The sequence below is a fragment of the Panthera uncia genome (genome assembly GCF_023721935.1).
Source record: "Panthera uncia isolate 11264 chromosome D3 unlocalized genomic scaffold, Puncia_PCG_1.0 HiC_scaffold_8, whole genome shotgun sequence".
Classification (NCBI taxonomy): domain Eukaryota; kingdom Metazoa; phylum Chordata; class Mammalia; order Carnivora; family Felidae; genus Panthera; species Panthera uncia.
The window spans coordinates 83,300,593-83,321,918 of NW_026057586.1; the positions used below are offsets into that span (position 1 = coordinate 83,300,593).

Below are 21,326 nucleotides of genomic sequence, written 5' to 3' on the forward strand. Positions count from 1 at the left end.
GCATTTTATCACACCTAGCAATTAAACCATAAATGTATTTTTTAAAGCAGAATTTGATTAAAAAAATTTTTTTTAATCTTTATTTATTTTTCAGAGAGAGACAGTGTGTGAGCAGGGGAAGAGCAGAGAGAAAGGGAGACACAGAATCCAAAGCAGGCTCCAGGCTCTGAGCTGGCAGCACAGAGCCCGACACGGGGCTCAAACTCACGAACTGTGAGATCATGACCTGAGCTGAAGTCAGATGCTCACCCAACTGAGCCACCCAGGCGCCCCGGCCGTATTTGATTTGATATATTACAGAATGCTGCAAGCTTGGATTACCAAAAAAAAACACCATATAAGGACGAGTGATATTTACACACCCTTCCTTGTTCTGAGGCTGGTACACTGCAGACACACAGCTTCTCACTGTAATGCACTCACACTGCACAGTGAACAGGCAGATGACTAGAGTCCAGGTCATGTGGGACTTTAAAAATAGACCAATCTGAATGCTTATAAAAAAAGGAACTATGTTGGGGCGCCTGGGTGGCTCAGTTGGTTAAGCGTCTGACTTAGGCTCAGGTCATGATCCCACAGTTTGTGAGTTCGAGCCCGCGTCAGGCTCTGTGCTCACAGCTCAGAGCCTGGAGCCTGCTTCCGATTTTGTGTCTCCCTCTCTCTCTCTGCCCCATCCCCACTCATGCTCTGTCTCTCTCTGCCTTAAAAATAAATAAAATATTTTAAAAAAAAAGGAACTATGAAATTATATTTTTCCTGGGGAAGGGGAATGGGGAATTACTGTTTAATGATTATAAGAGTTTCTGTTTAGAGTGATGAAAAAGGTTTGGTATTATAGGGGCACCTGGGTGGCTCAGTCGGTTAAGCGTCCAACTTCGGCTCAGGTCATGGTCTCACAGTTTGTGAGTTCGAGCCCCGCGTTGGGCTCTGTGCTGACAGCTCAGGGCCTGGAGCCTGCTTCAGATTCTGTGTCTTCTCCTGTCTCTGCCCCTTCCATGCTCATGCTCTGTCTCTCTCTCTCTCTGTCTCTCAACAATAAATAAATATTAAAAAAAAAAAAAGGTTTGGTATTGCATAGCGGTGGTGGTTGCATTAACACTGTGAATGTGATCAATGCAATTGAATTATACACCTAAAAATGGTAAACATGTGGCACCAGAACAGACACTCAGATCAATAGAACAGAATAGAGAACCCAGAAATGGATGCACAAACGTATGGCCAACTAATCTTTGACAAAACAGGAAAGAATATCCAATGGAATAAAGACAGTCTCGTCAGCAAGTGATGCTGGGAAAACTGGACAGCGACATGCAGAAGAATGAGCCTGGAGCGCTTTCTTACACCATACAGAAAAATAAACTCAAAATGGATGAAAGACCTCAATGTAAGACAGGAAGTCATCAAGATCCTTGAGGAGAAAGCATGCAAAAACCTCTTTGATCTTGACCACAGCAACTTCTTACTCAACACGTCTCCGGAGGCAAGGGAAACAAAAGCAAAAATGAACTACTGGCACCTCATCAAAATAAAAAGCTTCTGCATAGCGAAGGAAACAATCTGCAAAACTAAAAGGCAACCGACAGAATGGGAGAAGATATTTGCAAATGACATATCAGATAAAGGGTTAGTATCCAAAATCTATAAAGAACTTAATCAAACTCAACACCCAAAAAACAAATCATCCAGTGAAGAAATGGGCAAAAGACATGAATAGACACTTCTCCAAGGAAGACATCCAGATGGCCAACCAACACATGAAAAAATGCTCAACATCACTCATCATCAGGGAAATACAAATCAAAACCACAATGAGGTACCACCTTACACCTGTCAGAGTGGCTAACGTTAACAACTCAGGCAACAACAGATGTTGGTGAGGATGCGGAGAAAGAGGATCTCTTCTGCACTGATGGTGACAATGCAAGCTGGTGCAGCCACTCTGGAAAACAGTATGGAGGTTCCTCAAAAAACTAAAAATAGAACTACCCTAGGACCCAGCAATTGCATTACTAGGCATTTATCCATGGGATACAGGTGTGCTGTTTTGAAGGGACACATGCACCCCCATGTTTATAGCAGCACTATCAACAATAGCCTACTTTGGCTATTTGGAAAGAGCCCAAATGTCTATCAATGGATGAATGGATAAAGAAAATGTGATACACACACACACACACACACACACACACACACACACACACACAATGAAGTATTATTTGGCAATCAAAAAGAATGAAATCTTGCCATTTGCAACTACATGGATGGAACTGGAGGGTATTATGCTAAGTGAAATTAGTCAGCCAGAGAAAGACAACAATCATATGACTACACTCATATGAGGACTTTAAGAGACAAAACAGATGAACATAAGGGAAGGGAAACAAAAATAATATAAAAACAGGGAGGGGGACAAAACAGAAGAGACTCATAAATATGGAGAACAAATAGGGTTGCTGGAGGAGTTGTGGGAGGGGGGATGGGCTAAATGGGTAAGGGGCATTAAGGAATCTACTCCTGAAATCATTGTTGCACTATACGAGAATTAATTTGGATGTAAATTTAAAAAAATTAAAAATAAAATTAAAGAAAATAGTAAACATGGCAAATTTTAATTTTTTTTAAATGTTTTATTTATTTTTGAGACAGAGAGAGACACAGCATGAGCAGGGGAGGGGCAGAGAGAGAGGGAGACACAGAATTCGAAGCAGGCTTCAGGCTCTGAGCTGTCAGCAAAGAGCCTGATGCGGGGCTTGAATTCACAAACCGCGAGATCATGACCTGAGCCGAAGTCAGACGCTCAACCTACTGAGCCACCCAGTGCCCCAACATGGCAAATTTTATATCGTTTTTTTTTTTTTTTGCCATGATAAAAAATCAAGCAATCCAGAAAGTAAGTTACAGGTATTCCTACTTAGTAGGGCTGGAGTATCAGGAAGATATTTAACAAGATTTAATCCTAAGTAATATCTTAATATCTGCTTATTTAAGTACCCCCAATTTAGTAATTCCATCTTATGTATAAAACTTCTACAGGTCACAGCCATAAAAAAGAATGAAACCTTGCCATTTGCAACAACATGGATGCAGCTGGAGAGTACAATGCCAGGTGAAATAAGTCAGTCAGAGAAAGACACACACCATATCATTTCACTCATATGTGGCATTTAAGAAACAAAACAAATGAACAAAGGAAGAAAGAGAGAGAGAGACAAACCAAGAAACAGACTCGAAACTCTAGAGAACAAACTGATGGTTCCCAGAGGCGAGGTGGGTGAGGGGGATGGGTGAAACAGGTGATGGGGATTAAGAGTACAATTATGATGAGCACCGAGTATGTATGGAATTGCTGAATCACTATGTTGGACACCAGAAACTAATGTAACACGACAAGAACTATACTGGAGTTTAAATACAGACGTTAGTAAAATTAAAAAGAAACTTCTATAGGTGAAAACGTTAAGTAACTCAATATAGAAACAACAGAATTACTTGCCTAATTGCCTTTCTTTTTTCTTGTTGATCAGAAGAAACATAAGCCTTCATCTCATCAGTAGCACGACGAAGTTGTACTTCTAGGTTCTAAGTGGAAAGATTAAATTTTAGGTTAAGTCCTTGATACAGAAAAATCTCAGAAAAATTCTTGATCCTCTTTCTTTATTTTACCTTAATCATACAATTTGTGTAATGGTATCTACTTTCTTCCTGAAGACATTCTTCACGGAGTCCTCTGACTTCCTACAAAATATAATTTTAAACGGGCAACATTATTGAAAGAATAATCAAATGCAGAAAGGATGACTTTAAATGTACAACAAAATGCCATCAGAGTAATTTCTTCTTTTGTGATTATAATTTTGTTTGCCATCACAGACTAGGTTGCAATCTTTTCTAAAGACTACTCCTATTGCTCCAAAACCTACAGGTTCAGTTATTAATTTATTAAGTACCCACCATGTGCCCAACTCTGTGCTAGGTGCTGGGGACACAACGATGAATAAGACTATAGGCCCTTGCTCTCATTCAAGTAGAGGAAATAGGCATAAACAAGGAGATAGGTAATGAAGGTAGTTTCAGACTTTTCTTCAGTTCTATGAAGAAAAGTCAGTAGTAGTAGAATGTGATAGGGTGACCCAACAGGCAACATTAGATAGGATGATCAGAGAAGACCTCCAGGTGGAGGTGACATTCAGGCTGAGACCTGATGATGAGCAGGAGAGATCAAGGTAAAGAGCTAGAGGCAGAGTGTCCCAGAGAGAGAAGAGCACAAGCAAAAGCCATGAGGTGAAAACAAGCTTAGCTTGTCTGATGTGCAAGAAGAAGGCCAGTGTGGCTGTGGCCCTGTGGATGAAGAGAACAGCACATGAACATGAAGTTCAGGAGGCAGGTGGGTCTTGCAGACCACAGTTTGGAAGTCAGGTTTTAAGTGCAGTAGGAAGCTAGTGGAGGGTGGCCTAAGTTTTCCACAGGTTTCTTTGGCTGCTCTATAGAGAAAAAACCTTACGAAGGCAAGGGTGAAGGTAAGAGAGCAGCGCTGGGTTACTGTGGGAGACACCTGCTTGTGGCCTGGACCTTGGTGGTTGTGGTACAGATGGAGAATTTGGTGTGTATGCATCACGTCTGAAGAAATAAAGATCTCTCGAGCTTAGGGGACAGGCTCAGAGAATGAGGGTAAAGATTTGGGAACCTTTTGATGTCAGGGTAGTGAAAACATGCATACACAGGCAGTTTCTGCTAAATTGTGAAAAAATAAAAACGATCTTCTTACCTGTTCTAATTTGGACCGATTGCTTTCGAGGCCTGCTGCACAGCTATCATACTGGGATTTCTTTTCATCACACTCCTGGGTTAGTTCCTAGTATGAAAGGATAAGATTGAATAAGTGAAAAACAAAGGCCTAAAATGTGGCTCTGAAACAATACATGCCCTTGTCAGTCTTGTAACTTAACTCTAAGCTTCTTGGCATACTTAAGAGTTATTTATACAACAATCAGACATTTGAGAATTATGACAGATGAAGATGCTGATAAAAATAATAGCTACCATGTATTGAGCTGTGTGCCAGGCTCTTTATTAGGAGCTGGGATACAACAGTGAGCAAAACAGCCAAAATCCTTCCCCTAAAGTATGTTCAGACAAGTAAACAGCCTGTTGAGTGGTATGATGGGCAAATGTAAGTGTTATAGGAGAACGTGGGACTCTCACAGGACTTAACCCAGGTTTGGAGATCAGCAGTGATAGAGAAACTGATACCTAAGTTGAGGGATGAAGGATTAGTACAATAGCTAGGGGGAAGGTGAACAAGGGAGGAGAATGTTCAGAAAAAAAGAACACTGTGTATAAAGGCTTGGAAGCCAGAGAGAAGAACAATTCAGAGCGAACAAGTAGTTTATTATACTGGAGTATGTCTGGAAAGTGCGAGAAGATGCTGAATGCTTTGGCAGGGGCTTGGTCAGAACTTTGGAAACCACGGTAGGGCCTTTGAGCTTACCCTTGTCAGTAACTCAATCTCACCACAACCCCTTGAGGTAGGTATTAATACCCCCATATCATGCTTGGAGAAAGTTCATGGAAGCCACATACTTTGTCAAAGATTATACTAAAGAAAAGGAGTGTCAGAATTTGAATTCAGGCTGTTTGAGTAGTTTCAAACTTCCTTCTAATGTAATATTCTGGATTAGATAACCCGAAAATCATCTATAAATACTGGAAATGCTAAAAATATCTACAAATGCTTGATAAGGTGGAGCAAACATCTTTTCAAATCCAGAGCTGAAATGAACTTCTCAGGAAGAGGAATTACCAGGGCCAGAAATGAAGGATGACACACTGTGGCTGCCCTTGGGGAAGGAAGCTGGGAGCAGTCAATCTCAGTAATGGAATGATTCTAATATCCAGGCAGGGCAGACGACAGAGTGGGAAGTTAGAACTGAGAACCCCATAGAATCCAGGCTGTTTTTCAACCTGGGCGGCTGGGTGTAAAGGGTTAACACCAGGCTTGGAATGAAGCAAGCCAGCCTCAGAATGACCTTGGTTTCACGCAGCAGTTTTCTGGGGAAGGAACAGGAGAGTGAACACGAATGGGTAATGTTGTGTGTGCTTCCTTTGTTGTGTGGGACTGCATCTGGTTTGGGGTGACTAGCATAGTATAAAAAACCGGTGGGGTGCTTGCTGTGGCAGCACATATACTAAGAATTGGAATGATACAGAGAAGATTAGCATGGCGTTTCTGTGCAAGGATGAACTGCAAACTTGTGAAGCTTCCATATCAAAACAAAACCAACCTGGTAGGAGCTGTCTCCAGGCCCAGCCCTAGTTTGTGGTGACATGGCTAAATGCACCAAGGTCAGAAGGTCAGAATCATAGGTAAATATGGGCTCCATTATGGTGCCTCCTTCAGGAAAACGGTGAAGAAAATTGAAATAAGCCAGCATGCCAAGTACATTTGCTTGCTCTGTGGCAAAACCAAGATGAAAAGACGAGCTGTGGGGATCTGGCACCGTGGTTCCCGCATGAAAAAGGTAGCTGGTGGGGCCGGGCTTACAACACCACTTCTGCCGTCACAGTAACATCTGAAGGAATCGAAAGACCAGTGGAAGCTCTACCATTTCAAACATCACTAGCCTATAATAAATGGGTTAACTTATGCTCAAAATTACTTTGGTTTGTTGTTACATTTATTAATAAGATGTTCTGATTTTCATTGTGTTAGTTGTGCTGTCTCAAAAAAATGCTTGGAAGTTAAAATCCTTTTAATTTTTATTGGAAAAAAGAAACTGGTTATAAAAAGGAGCTGTGGCTTTTATGTATCAAAGGGACCTACAGATATTTCAGACTCTTGTGGGTGATGGTCATTCCCACCATAAATGGGAGGAGGGGCAACAGTGGCTGTAGCAGCTGGGACTCTCAATGACATGAAGGTGCTATAGCAGATGGTCGCTTTTGTGTGTGTGTGCATGTGTGGCCTATGAGTCTGATGGCTACACTGATCAGAAAATGCACCTGTGCTGCTGCAGGGGCAGCTGGAGAGAAGGGCCCATCCTTGGGCAGATTCATTCAAATCTACCCTTTCCTACACAAACTTCCAAGCCAAGACATCAACTCAAAATTAGCTCTGAGCTTGTCATATTCCCAAAACACCAGGAGAGCCAACTGCGAAGCCATTCTGGAGGGACACATGCTCCATCCTAGCTGCTGGGATTCAGAAGACAAAACCCTACTAAAGATAAGCTCACAATCCAAAAGTATAAATACACAAGGAAACAATCAATCCTTATGTGTGAGGATCAGAAGATATAAAAAACAGCGGGACTACACCTCCAGGAACTTTGGATACTAGAGACAAGTCTATTAAGAAAGTGTGCTTGAAACAAAGTCATAAAAAAGGAACTGAAAACAAAAGATTAAGAAAAAAAGTACAGTGAGTAAAAATAGACAAAAATGAAAAAATAGTCATCGAAATTAAAAATTAAATGGTATAAATGTGAAATTAGACACAGCTCAGAAGATACAAAGAATGAACTCAAAAGCAGAGCTGGAGAAATTATTTAAAATTCATCACCGAGAGACAAAAAAGATAAAAATATGAAGACAAAGTCATGCAATAGGGGACAGACATCCCCTGTCATCCCCACAGGGTCATAAGTATGCCTAACTGCAAATAATAGCAGTCGCTGGAGAATGAACTAAAGAAAACAGGGCAGAGAATATTTGAAGATATCATGGAGAATTCTCCTAGAATTAATGGAAGACAAAAAACACAAAATCCAGCAGAGCAAATAAAACTAAATCTGTATTTAGATCACAGTAGTGAAATTGGACAACACCAAAGACAAAAATAAAAATATTATAACCAATTATAGGCAAGATATTACCTAAAAAGAAATGATAATTAAACTGATGGCAGACTTTTCAACACAAGAGAAACCAGAAAGCAATGAACAAACCATTATTAAAGAAAAAAAAAAAAAGGTGGTTTACTTATAGTGATGATTCTTTACTGAGAGAATTGCTAAAAGAAAAAAAACAAGGAAATTTAATTTCAGGAAGAAAGAAACTGAATCCAGAAGGAAGGGTTAAAATGTAAGAAACAATGGTGAGAAGGGTTAAATTTGTGAGTCAATCTAAGCAGGAAATGACTGTATAAAATAGTGATTATAAGTAATGACCACCCGACAACTACTTTTAGAGATGAAGAAATAGGGGTGCTTGGGTGGCTCAGTCGGTTAAGCATCCGACCCTTGATCTCAGCTCAGGTCTTGATCTCAGGGTCATGAGTTCAAGCCCTGTGTTGGGCTCCACTCTGGGTGTGGAGCCTACTAAAAAAAAGAGAGGAAGAAATAAAATGGAAATAAACTACTAGAGGATAACAACACACATGTAAGGCAAGAGAGGGTGTTAAACTATTCTAAGGTCCCTGCATTGTTCAGGAGATGCCTACTAGATTTAGAATTCATTAAGTCATGAAAATATATGTTAAAAATTTAGGAATAACAATACCAGAATAGAAGATAGAAAAGTAAATAAAGGGAACAAAGAAGACAAAAGAACACAGAGTGATGCGATGAAGGGCAGGAAAGAAGCAGCAAAGAAAAAGCACAGTAAACCGGATGTACAAAACAGAAATAAATCCCAACGTATCAATACTAAAAGTAAATGTAAATGGTATTAAATACACCAATTAAAAGACAGATTCTCAAACTGAATGAAGAAACCACCCACATAAGATCTAGCTATATGCTGTTTATGAGACATATGACAAAAGTAAGGACACAGAAAGCTAAAAGAAAACAGAAATAAAAAGATATACCAGGCAATCCTAATCATAAGAAAGCAAGCTGGCATACTTACATTAATAGCAGACAAAATAAAAATCTTAGACCAAAACCTTAGCAGGAATAAAGAGAATAAAAAAAAATGATAAAATGAATAATTTACCAGGAAGGTTTTTTGTTTTTTTTTTAAATCAGGAATCTTTTTCTTAATTCTGGCAAAGTAACATAAAATTTACCATTGTAACCATTTTTAAATGTACAGTTAAGTACTGAGTATACTCGCTGTGCTGTGCAGCCAATCTCCAGAACTATTCTCATCTTGTAAAACTGAAATTCTATACCCATGAAACAACTCCCCATTCACTAAGAAGCTTTAGGTGATACATTTGAAAAGCCTGATCTGATGAACACATAGAGAATCCAGTACTCAACAAATGGAAAATACGCATTCTTTTTAATATCAAGTCACCAAAAAAAAATTAGGTTGGCCTCTGATCTCTCCATGGCCACACTTAACCCTGGAAGACAGTAGAGCAGTATACTTTAAAAATTCTCAAGGAAAGAAAGCACAATGTAAAGATTTTATGCTCAGTCAAGCTAATTTTTAAATATTTAAGGCAAGAAACTCTGGAACATGCAAGAACTCATTAGGGAATATTGTTCTTGTGAGGTTTTTTTTGAGGATTCTCCTAGAGGACAAATCACAGACAATAAAAATTAGGAAAAAGGGCAGTGAAAGGATTGGTAATGAGCACTGAATCTAATAATTACAGGTTTAACACTGAAAACACAAGTGGGAACCAGGGTAATAGAAGAGAATGTAAATGTTACATGCCCTGACAATGTAGAAATGATACTACAAAATCTGCAGGGAAGGGAAAGGGAAAAGAAAGTGGAAGGTAGAATAAATAAGCTGGTTTCCTCAATTTTTAATTGCTAGGGGTGAGTGGGGGAATATCAACAGATATAATTTAAATCTGATGAATCAAGTTATAAGTATATTAAAAGTATAAAGGCAAATAGTAAAAGAGACAATATGATTGACTAAATTCAAGTACTAAAAGAGAGGGAAGGAGGGGAAAAGGAAGAGGAAAAAAACTAATTTCATCACTGCTCACAGTGGGGATTAATAGATAATACCTATAGAAATGGATGATTAATGGTAGAGTTACAAATATCACCACCAGACCAAAACCACAAGCCAGAAACACATACAGGGAGGATGAGGGAGAGGGACAAGGAGAAAAAAACGAGAGAGAAAATGAAAACAAAACAAAACAAAACAAACCCCAGGATTTTTTGGGGGGCTTTAAAATCAAAAGCTACGGACACCTGGGTGGCTCAGTCGGTTAGCGTCTGACTTCGGCTCAGTCAGGATCTCGCGGTTCTCTCTCGAGCCCCATGTCCGGCTCTCTGCTGTCAGCACAGAGCCCGCTTCGGATTCTCTCTCCTCCTCTCTTTCTGTACCTCCCCTGCTCGCTCTCTGTCTCTCTCAAAATAAACAAACTTAAAAAAAATCAAAAGCTACACATAACATGTACTAAGATCAATATGTCTGCATATCAATAAAGTTAAAGGGTCTAAACTTACTTATTAAAACAAACCCTTCAGATTATATCACATACCAAAACCCAATTCAAGACCTATTCAGAGACACCTACAACAAGATAATTTTTAAAAAGTTAAAAGCAGGGGCGCCTGGGTGGCTGTCAGTTGGGTGTCTGACTTCGGCTCAGGTCACGATCTCACGGTTTTTGAGTTCCAGCCCCACGTGGGGCTCTGTGCTGACAGCTCGGAGCCTGGAGCCTGCTTTGGATTCTGCGTCTCCCTCTCTGTCTGCCCCGCCCCCACTGACACTCTGTCTCTCTCTCCTTCAAAAAAACACACATTAAAAACAAATTAAAAAAAATAAATAAAAAGTTAAAAGCAAAAGATGGGCAAAAGTACAGTAGGCAAATGCAAACAAAAGGAAGCAGATGTTTTGTTCTTAATATCAGTGAGAGTTTAATTCTGTCTGCCACCACCAAAAAAAGCCTTTGTCTTTCTGGAGAGTAGAACAAACTTTAGGCAGCCAATAAATAATTATCCATTCACTTGTTCTCAGGAAATTTCTGGAAAACACATAAGGACCTGTTTTACTTCTGGGGAGTGTAGAGAGAGAGATAATTTCTATTCTTCCCCTTTTTATTTATTTATTTTTATTTTTTTATTTTTTTTTAATGTTTATTTATTTTTGAGACAGAGAGAGACAGAGCATGAATGGGGGAGGGGCAGAGAGAGAGGGAGACACAGAATCTGAAACAGGCTCCAGGCTCTGAGCAGTCAGCACAGAGCCCGACGCGGGGCTCGAACTCACATACCACGAGATCGTGACCTGAGCCGAAGTCGGACGCTTAAGCGACTGAGCCACCCAGGTGCCCCTATTCTTCCCCTTTTTAAAGTATACTGCTCTACTGTCTTCCAGGGTTAAGTGTGGCCATGGAGAGATCAGAGGCCAACCTAATTTTTTTTGGTGACTTGATCTTAAAAAGAATGTATTTTCCATTTGTTGAGTACTGGGTTCTCCATGTATTCAACAGATCAAGCTTTTCAAATGTATCATTTAAAGCTTCTTGGTGAATGATGTGTTTTTAATGGGTATAGAATTTCAGTTTGAATTCTTACCAAGAACATGTTTTTACTTTTATAAGAAAAAGGGATCAATGAGAAATATCTCAGTGAAATCAATAATTGTCAGATTTTATACTCTAAAATGAGCATTTTAGCTCTTCCATTATATTAGCAATTTTATGTATTATGACATTTAATTACATGTAATTTATCATACTCCTAAGAAAATAAACATAACACTTTTCAAGATGCTATTCTCATTCTAGGTGATTATAAAAGATTTAGATAAATGTAAATTATACATCTGGAGTTGCAGTGCTCTAATTTTCAAACAGTTGTTATTATTCAAATTTAGAACATACAAGTACAATAGAAAGGAAATGTTCACTATAAACAATTCACTATAAAGTTTCCTAAATATTTCAGAGCTGCCCATTAAAGCAAGAAGTATAAAGTATTTTCAAGTAGTCCTGAACTTTAACAATACATTTGTGTAGTTTTGAGTGGTAAGTACATGCAAGTTAAAAATGAATAATATTCAGGGCACCTGGGTGGTCAGTCGGTTAAGTGTCTGACTTCGGCTCAGGTCATGATCTTACAGGTGGTGAGTTTGGGTCCTGTGTCAGGCTCTGTACTGACAGCTCAGAGCCTGGAGCCTGCTTTGGATTCTGTATCTCCCTCTCTTTCCCCCTGCCCCTCTTGTACTCTCTCTCTCACTCTCTCTCAAAAATAAATAAACATTTAAAAAAATAGAAGAAAAATGCTTTCTTCTAAAAAAAACCCAAATAATATTTAAAGTAGACAACAATTAAGAATTTCAGTTAAGATTTGAAAAGAGCTTACAATCAATGACTTGGCTAGCCTCTTTTTTTTAGTATACTTTTTATCACAAAAGGTTTCTGGATAAAAGTAGAACTATACATGGATGCAGGAGACTGACATATGGAGATAAGCAAAATGAACATCAGACACTCACCAAATACAATGAACTCAACCACTGGGAAAAAAAAAACAAACACAACAGCTAATGCAAACAGGCAAGTCCTGTCCCCTTTTAAAAGATTTTTTTAGATAATTTTTAATGTTTATTTATTTTTGAGAGAGAGAGAAAGAGAGAGGGAGGGAGGGAGGAAGGGGCAGAGAGAGAGGGAGACACACAATTGGGAGCAAGCTTGAGGCTCTGAGCTGTCATCACAGAGCCCGACGCAGGGCTCTAACTCACAAACTGTTAGATCATGACCTGAGCCAAAGTGGGACACTTAACCCACTGAGCTACCCAGGCGCCCCTAAAAGATTTTTTTATTGTGGTAAAAATATACATAAAATAAAAATTACTACTGAAACCATTTTTTTTAATATTAAAAAAAATTTTTTAATGTTTATTTTTTGAGAGAGAGAGAGAGACAGAGTGTGAGTGGGGGAGGGGCAGAGAGAGAGAGCGAAACACAGAATCCAAAGCAGGCTCCAGGCTCCAAGCTGTCAGCACAGAGCTCGATGTGGGGCTCGAACTCACAAGCTGTGAGATCATGACCTAAGCCAAAGTCAGATGCTTAACTGACTGAGCCACCCAGGTGCCCCACCACTGAAACCATTTTTAAGTGGCATTAAATACATACACATTGTCATGCAGGCGTCACCACCTTCCATCTCCAGATCTCTTTTCATCTTCCCACACTGAAACTCTGTCCCCATTAAGCACTTAATTTCCTATTCGCTATGGCCCCACAACCACCATTCTACTCTGTGTCTGTGAATATGACTACTCTGGGTACCTCATGTAAGTGGAATCATGCAGTGTTTGTCCTTAGCAGAGTGCCTTTTCAACACGGCAGAAGACAGAGATGAAAATGTTGATGTGGCTTAGGTACCCCTCTGACTTGATGATATGGAAAGAACTGGAGAGTTGTATTATTTGGGACTGGTGGTAAGAGGGGTACATTTCTTTGTGATGGGAGTGGTAGACAGTCTGTCACATACAGAGAAATTGAGTTAAATCACATGAAAATGAATTTCAGGTTTGGTTACATTATTATAATACATGACTTTATAGGATTTAAGATCTGGTATCTAGTTTACTCAGAAAACAGTTTGGTTGAAAAGCAATAGATACTATCCCTTCTTTTAAAAGTCTCTTTATTAGTTATAATAAATACTTTAAAAATATTTATTTATCTATTTATTTATCTATTTATTTAGAGAGGGAATCCCAGCAGGCTCACGATGTCAGCACAGAGCCTGACGTGGGGTTTGATCTCATGAACCACCAGGTCATGCATGACCTGAGCTGAAATTAAGAGTCGGACACTTAACCAACTGAACCACCCAGGCATGACAGATAAATACTTTTTAAAAAGTTCTTATGTATTAGTCATTGTTGCATAGTCATTATATGCATTATTTCATTTAGTCTTTACAACCACCCTGTTAAGAAGAGACTAGTTTACAGACGAGGAAACTAAAGTTTATAGGAATAAAGTCATTTACCCAAGGTTATCCAGGGTCTGCCTGATTCTGTAGTGCATGTTCTTAATCATTCTATCTGCACTGTCTGAATAGAACCTTAAACTAAGTGCAGTATATACTAAAATTCCAACCATGTAAAAAAGTATATATGAGAGGACAAGGCTGAAATGCCAAGATGAACACTGTTCAGCTGTTACAAATAGGATAACAGGTGGTGTATTAAAAGATGTCAGTTAAAGCACTGACATATCTATAGCCTCTCCAGAGGGAAAATTCTCTAGGTAGCCATACTTGGTACCATATTACCCTCCTTTCTTCTCATCCTGTCCTTACAAGCATAGCTGGCTGGACTAAGAATGGACCCCTGACCTGACCTGAGGATAGCCAATAGTCTATGAGATAGTTGGGCATGAAAAACTGCCCCCAAAAGAGAAGAGCTGCACCAGGAATTTGAATTAGAAAATGCAAAGAAAATAGCACAGTTAGTGAAATTTCAACATAAAATATGTAGAGAGGAAGGTCTTAGCATGTAAGATGAACAATAAAGAGTACAGGTTATGGTACCTGTACCTGTTCCAGACAGATTATGTTTCTGATCCTTAGAATTCCATAACAGCACTTTTTCTTTACTGTCCTTAATATCCTTTCAATAAAACTCATTTAATATATAAATGAAAAAATATATAAATGAATTTAATAAAAGAATTATTTACAAATAGATTAGCTTACTATTAGGGAGAAATTTTATCATCATTAGAAATACACATAACCAGTCCCTTTGGTTTCCAAGTTGCTTTAAGAAAAGCTTTAAGAAAATCAACGGATTAGAATGTAACCATGAAAACAATTCTTGATGTCCTCAATCTCAAAACTTTGCACAAAAATCTCCTTTCTGAAACTTTTCCTTCCTAACAATCACATCATTTGCTTCCTCTTATTATGATTCTGATTATATATTTCCTTCTTTCTTCCTTCCTTCCTTCCTTCCTTCCTTCCTTCCTTCCTTCCTTCCTTCAAGTAAGCTCTATGCCCAAAGTAGGGCTTGAACTCACAATGCTGAGATCAAGAGTCAGATGCTCCACCGACTGAGCCAGCCAGGCACCTCTTTTCTATATTTTTCTTAAGAAAGTTGGCTTATCTTTTGTCTTTCTTGAATTTCTTCACGTTTGTCTCATCTCACCTATGAGTGTATGAACTCGAGAGAATAGGGACTTGTCTCTCACTTCTTTTGTGATGGCAGCGATGTGTAATGGAATGAGCAGGAGATTTGAAATATGATAATACAGATGCTGGAGTCAAGCCCCAACTCTCTCACTGCCTATTTGTCTATTTGGATAAGTCACTAAACCTGTCTCAGACTCCATGGCATTTTCTATAAAAAGGAAACGATGTCTATCTGATTTCAAAGTCCATGTGATTTTTCACTGTGCTCTGATGGATGGCATTCGTGAAGAATTTTATAGTTCCACACTCAGGCACATGCAGTACAACCCACATTCAAACCTAAAATTACTACACAGAGAGTGATAAAATAACAACTGCTAATGTCAGATGGCGGAGGCCATCTGATCTGGATTTGCGGAGGGCATTTACCTTCTAACAGTTTAGCTTCAAAGCAGTGGTTAGAATTAGCTTCCAAGTAATGGTATTCCATCACTTATCACAAGCTATCGTAATTTGCCCCTGGCCCTGCTCCCCAGCTAAGCAAGTCCATTAATCTAAAGTTAACTTGTCACCACTCGCTGGCAGACTCTGAGCTTTTACCTGGCCACAGAAGAACGTGACTTCATATTTATAGCTCTGACATGCATCAGATTTAAAGTAAAAATCTAATCTAGCTGCACTTGTGATTTCGGCTTAAATTCCTTCTCCTTCTCTCTCCCCTCCCCCCGATAATTTGACAAAACAAATAGCATAAATTAAATAAAAAACTTCAAAGTTCATGTTATTACTCTTTTGTGGAATCATCATCATCATCATCATCATCATAGTTTGTTTTCTATAAATTACTCAAGTAAAATATTCAGGATTATAACCAGCACATCTTAACAAGATCAGGTGCTAAAAGTATCGCACAATCAGATTCACTTACTTGACATTTCTGACGCAACTGTCGTAGTTCTTTTATAACTGGGGCTAGAGCTGACTTCTTTTCAGACACCAGTGAATTCAGTTTTTTTACCTGTCATTTAAATAAAATACATGACATCTAAAACAAGAATTCAAAAGAGCAAAAAACCTACATGCATAAATATATTTATTAAAGTGTTATTTAAAAGAGTAAAAAGACTAAATTATTTCAACATCAAACAATGGGAAAATGATTTAGTAAATGTTGATTTGGTAATATGGAACAGCATTTAACTTAAAAAAAATTTTTTTTAATGTTTTTTTTTTTTTGAGAGAGAGTGTGCGCAAGCGTGCAAGTGGGGGAAGGGCGGAAAGAGAGGGGAGCAGAGGATCTGAAGCAGGCTCTGTGCTGACAGCAAAGAGCCCAATGGGGCTCAAACTCATGAACCATGAGATCATGACCTGAGCTAAAGTCGGACATTTAACTGACTGAGCCACCCAGGCGCCCAGCACTTAATTATTTAAAATGTTAATTATTGGGGCATGCTCAGTTATTTGACTGTCCAACTTCAGCTCAGGTCATGATCTCATGGTTTATGAGTTTGAGCCCCATATGGGGCTCGCTGATGTCAGCTCACAACCCGTTTCAGATCCTCTGTCTCCCCCTCTCTCTGCCCCTCCCCCATTTGCACTCTCTCTCTCAAAAATAAATAAACCTTTAAAAAATAAATAAAATGTCAATTATTGGGGCACTTGGGTGGCTCAGTTGGTTAAAGCATCTGACTCTTGATTTTAGCTCAGGTCATGATCTCATGGTTTGTGAGATTGAGGTCCACATCAGACTCTGTGCTGGGCATGGAGCTTGCTTGAGATTCTCTCTCTCCTTCTGCCCCTCCCCTGCTTGTGTGCACACATGCTCTCTCTCTCTCTCTCAAAAATACAATACAATACAATATAATACAATAAAATACAATAAAATAAAATGTCAATTACTAAGGCTGCAAACTATATGGGAAAATACTTGTAATCTAACACTGAATAATGAAAACAAATTATAAAGTTCCTAAATACAACTACAATCATGTTGTATTATGTAAAAAAAATGTAATTATGTAGGTTATAGAGTATATACGAAACATGAGGAAGTGATATTCAAAATACTTAATAACCCAAATGATATAAGTAATGACCAATCAAAATGGACACCAAGCATGGGGATTAACAGAGTATCGAAGGTCTCTGCTGTGTTAATCATTAATCTTTTTAGGAGTTAGACAGTAGTGAGATCCAGAGGGTTCTGGGCAAGTAGCCAATGTGGAAAAGCCAGGTGGAAGTGGGTACTCTGAGAGTTTGAGGCAACAGTTATTTCCTTCTAGTAAGGAAGGAACGATTTCAACATTTTAATGCCTGCCAAAGCGGCATCAGTTCATTCAGGCTGAGTAGCAGCTCCAAATAAGGACAGATAGGAAGGAAAAACACAAAAATGAAAGTTTTATTAGTCAGGGTGGTATGATTTGGGAAAACTTATTTTTTATCTTAAGTATTTCTTTAATGTTATAGAACTTTTACACACTTCAAAAACCACAAGATAAGGCAGGCATTTCAATACCTAATTCTATAGGGTATTTAATAACCCTATCGTGTTTCCTTGGGAAAAAACCCTGCAAAATGCCTAAATTATTACAAGTTGAATAACTTACTAAAATGGAAACACTCAAAAGAGACTGATAAAGAGAGATGAAGGAATATAAGGTAAACAATGTGCAGAAATGAAAATTTCACTGTTTCACTGAAAACAAAACACAAAAATATCTGCCTCTAGCTATACAATAAAAAAAAACCTATAAAAAAGCATAATCACCATTTCAGACATGTCATCTAGCGTTCGGCCTTTCATTTCGTCGACTTCACTCTTCAGTGCAGATACCCTTTCTAGCTCTTCCTGAGTGTAACTATATCCAGATATGCCCTTTTTCTCTTCAATAGTTCGCTAAAAGTAAAGAATAAAAATAGGTGTCAAAATTGGGGTCTACAAAATGGGTGTCAAAACCTTGATGATTCTGTAAGTAGTATACAGACTTAATACATAGCAATAAAGTTACAAATAAAATAAATTAGCTTACAATGCTAAAGAGTAATTTTTATTGACTTCAACAATAATTACATACTGTTGTATGTTATAAACTTAGGCTAAATTTTGCTTTGGTATCTTCGGGTGCATAGTATTTCTAATTTTAGCACTCAATAAATACTTGGTGACTGAATGAATTCTCAAGTGACCAATATACTTGCATTCATTCAGCCATCCAATATTAATTAGATACCTAAATGTGCTGAGCATAGTTCTAAGCACCAGATAGATAGATAAAATAAAATGTCAATTATTAAGGCTGCAAACCATATGGGAAAACACTTGTAACAAAACAGGTAAAACAAAAGAAAACAAAACAAAACAAAACATAAAAAAAAGAAACCTCCCTCACGGAGCTTACTTCTAGTGAGAGTAAACAAGCAATATGTAGACAAGTAAAATACATATAGTGTGAGGTGAGAGTGGGGTTGGAACCTAAAATAACAGGGTGGTTAGAGGTCTTCCTGAGAAGATGACATCTAAGCAAAGCCCGAATGAAGGGAGGGAGCAAGTCATACAGATATCCAGGGGATTGGCAAGGGCAAAAGACATGAGGTAGGAGCAAACCTGTCCCTTCCAAGAAATATCCAGGAGACTGGTAAGCTGAAAACTGAGTGAGAATGAGGTGGGGTTAGGGAGGGATCATACGGGACTCAGATGGCTTGCTGGAACAGTCTCAGTTAATGTCCGTTGTCCTTTGCATTCTCAAAAGTGTCCTACTTTAGATGATAAATTATATGGTTACTTTACTTTTAGGCCAATAAAAGAGCTTGGACTTATTTTAAATGAGATGGGAGGCTTGTCGGGTGGCTCGGAGTAAAGGAATTTTTAAAAGACCACTTTAACATCTGTGCTGAGATCAAACTATAGAGGGACAAAGGAAGCCAGTTAGAAGACTACTCCAGTAATTTAGGTTAGAGATAATGGTAGCATGAATCAGATGGTGGCGGTAGAGGTAACAAGAAGTGGTTGTGTACATATTTTAGAGATAAATCCAAAAAAATATTATGACAGATTAGCTGTGAGGGTTGAGGGAAAATGAGGGGTAAAGAATGACTAAGGTTTCTGGCCTGCAGAACTGAGAGGATGGAGCTGCCATTTATTGAAATGAGAAAGACTTGATAAGACCAGATTTGAGGGAATAATGAAGATAAGAAATTTAGTTTTGGACATGTTAAAAACTTGAAATATCTAGCAGATACCCAATAGAGAGGTCAAGATATTATAAGTACAAGACTGAAATTTGAGGAGAAATCTAGGCTAGAGATATCAATTTGTGAGTTGTCTACATAAAGAAGGTCTTTAAAGCCATAGACAGGATAAGATCACCAAGGGAGTGAAACTAGAGAAGAAATCCAACGGCTAAGCCTGGTGACTCCAATATTTAGACCATGGAGAAATGCGAAGAAATCAGCCATGGAGTAGAAACAGGAGTGTTAGTAAAGGAGAAAAACCAGGAGAGTGTAGTGTATTAGAAGATAAGTAAAGGAAGAGGGAGTGATCAACTATGTCAAACACTGCTAACAGGCCAAGTAGGAAAAGAACTAAGAATTGCTCACTGGGTTTAGCAATGTGAAGGTATTGGTGATCCTGACAAGAGAAATTTTGGTGAGATGGTGGGTGTGAAGACCTGACTGGAGAGGATTCAAAAGAGGATGGAAGAACCAAAAGGAAAGAAAGACAAGGAGAGAGGGAATGGAAGAGTTGGAATTGGGGGCTGACAATAAGATTGAGATCCCTAAGAAAGGAGGAGTAGGAACTACAAAGCATTAACCCAAGATTCCATATGCAATTTCCTCTTTGGGCATTACCAAATCCTAAGCTGTGTGCAAGGAAGGTAAGACTCCCCAAAACCAAGTGAAAATCGGTAGATAGGTGACTAAAAAGCTGGGCAAAGTTTTCAGTATCTCATAGTGCCGGGCAGACAGAGGTAGGAATTCAGGACTTGTCAAAGTATGTTGCTTCAGACTATCAGTTGAAACCCCAGAAGGGCTACACCTTAGGAGTAAGGGTTATAACCTAGGAATAAGAGCTAGGGCCTAGAAGTAAGGGCTACTTCCTGGGAATAGAGTTTCTGCCACAGGTATAAGGGCTGAATCTTAGGAATAAGAGAAAACTGAAAAATATCAGCACTGACAAAACTGGATCTAGATGATCTATGAGGAAAAAGAAATCAAATGCTCTTTAAGGAAAGAAATGTTTCCAGAGGCTGATGTTCAATAAAAAAGTACTAGGTTAGCAAAGGAACAGAAACAAATGTCTGAAAATCAAGAGAAAAATACAGATAATAGAAAGACACCCAGATAAATTTATTAGATAGGACATTTAAAATAGCTGCAATTGGGGCGCCTGGGTGGCTCAATCGGTTGAGCATCCGACTTCAGCTCAGGTCATGATCTCACGGCCCATGAGTTCGAGCCCCGCGTCGGGCTCTGTGCTGACAGCTCGGAACCTGGAGCCTGTTTCAGATTCTGTGTCTCCCTCTCTCTCTGACCCTCCCCTGCTCATGCTCTGTCTCTGTCTCAAAAATAAATAAACATTAAAAATTAAAAAAAAAAATAAAATAGCTGCAATTATTATATTCAAGACAATAAATGAAAAGTTGGAGAATGTTACAAATAACTGGCATTGAAGAGGGCACCTATTGGGATGAGCACTGGGTGTTGTATGGAAACCATTTTGACAATAAATTTCATATTAAAAAAAAACAAATAACTGGAATCTATCAAATGGAATCAAATGGAAATTCTAGAACGGAGAAACATAATACCTGATATTCAGAATTCAAAACCCAGATTACATAGCAGATTAGACACAACAAAAAAAGTAAGATTAATGAATTAAAAGAGAGCACAGCAGAAAAAAAACTCAGATTAAGTCACAGAGAGAAAAAAATAATGGAAAAAAAAAGCAAAACATACAACCCATAATGAATATGGTAAATAGTGAAAAAGCCTAACATACACGTAACTGTAATTGTAGCTCACAGAAGGGAGAAGAGAATGAGACTATAATATTTAAAGAAATGCTACTTGCTGAGGACTTTTCAAAAACTGACAAAAGACATTAACGCTACACTTCTAATAAGCCTTACAGACTCCAAGCCAGATGAATAAAAAAAGAAAACCTAGGAAAATCACAGTTAAAACTGCTGAAAAACCAAAGACAGAAAAAAAAAAATCTTAGCAAACAGAGAATAACACACTACCTTAAACACACACACACACACACACACACACACACACACACACACAAGAAACAATGGAAGCCTGAAGCCA

At 38.5% G+C, this 21,326-nt stretch overlaps 1 protein-coding gene and 1 non-coding gene across 8 annotated transcripts in view; one reads left to right on the forward strand and one right to left on the reverse strand.

Annotated features, from left to right (window-relative positions):
• IFT81 (intraflagellar transport 81) overlaps window positions 1-21,326 on the reverse strand; it is a 193,417-nt gene that overhangs the window by 14,934 nt on the left and 157,157 nt on the right. For all 7 annotated transcript variants that reach the window (XM_049619366.1, XM_049619368.1, XM_049619365.1 and 4 more), the window contains 5 exons: window positions 17,779-17,907; window positions 15,940-16,029; window positions 4,769-4,855; window positions 3,667-3,738; window positions 3,497-3,582 (listed from right to left, as the gene is read on the reverse strand). In XM_049619366.1, the coding sequence (XP_049475323.1) occupies window positions 3,497-3,582; window positions 3,667-3,738; window positions 4,769-4,855; window positions 15,940-16,029; window positions 17,779-17,907 (464 nt within the window). The remainder of the gene's footprint in view (window positions 1-3,496; window positions 3,583-3,666; window positions 3,739-4,768; window positions 4,856-15,939; window positions 16,030-17,778; window positions 17,908-21,326) is intronic.
• LOC125914935 (U6 spliceosomal RNA) lies at window positions 6,165-6,274 on the forward strand. Its single transcript, XR_007455489.1, has one exon. It is a non-coding gene; the product is annotated as a U6 spliceosomal RNA (small nuclear RNA).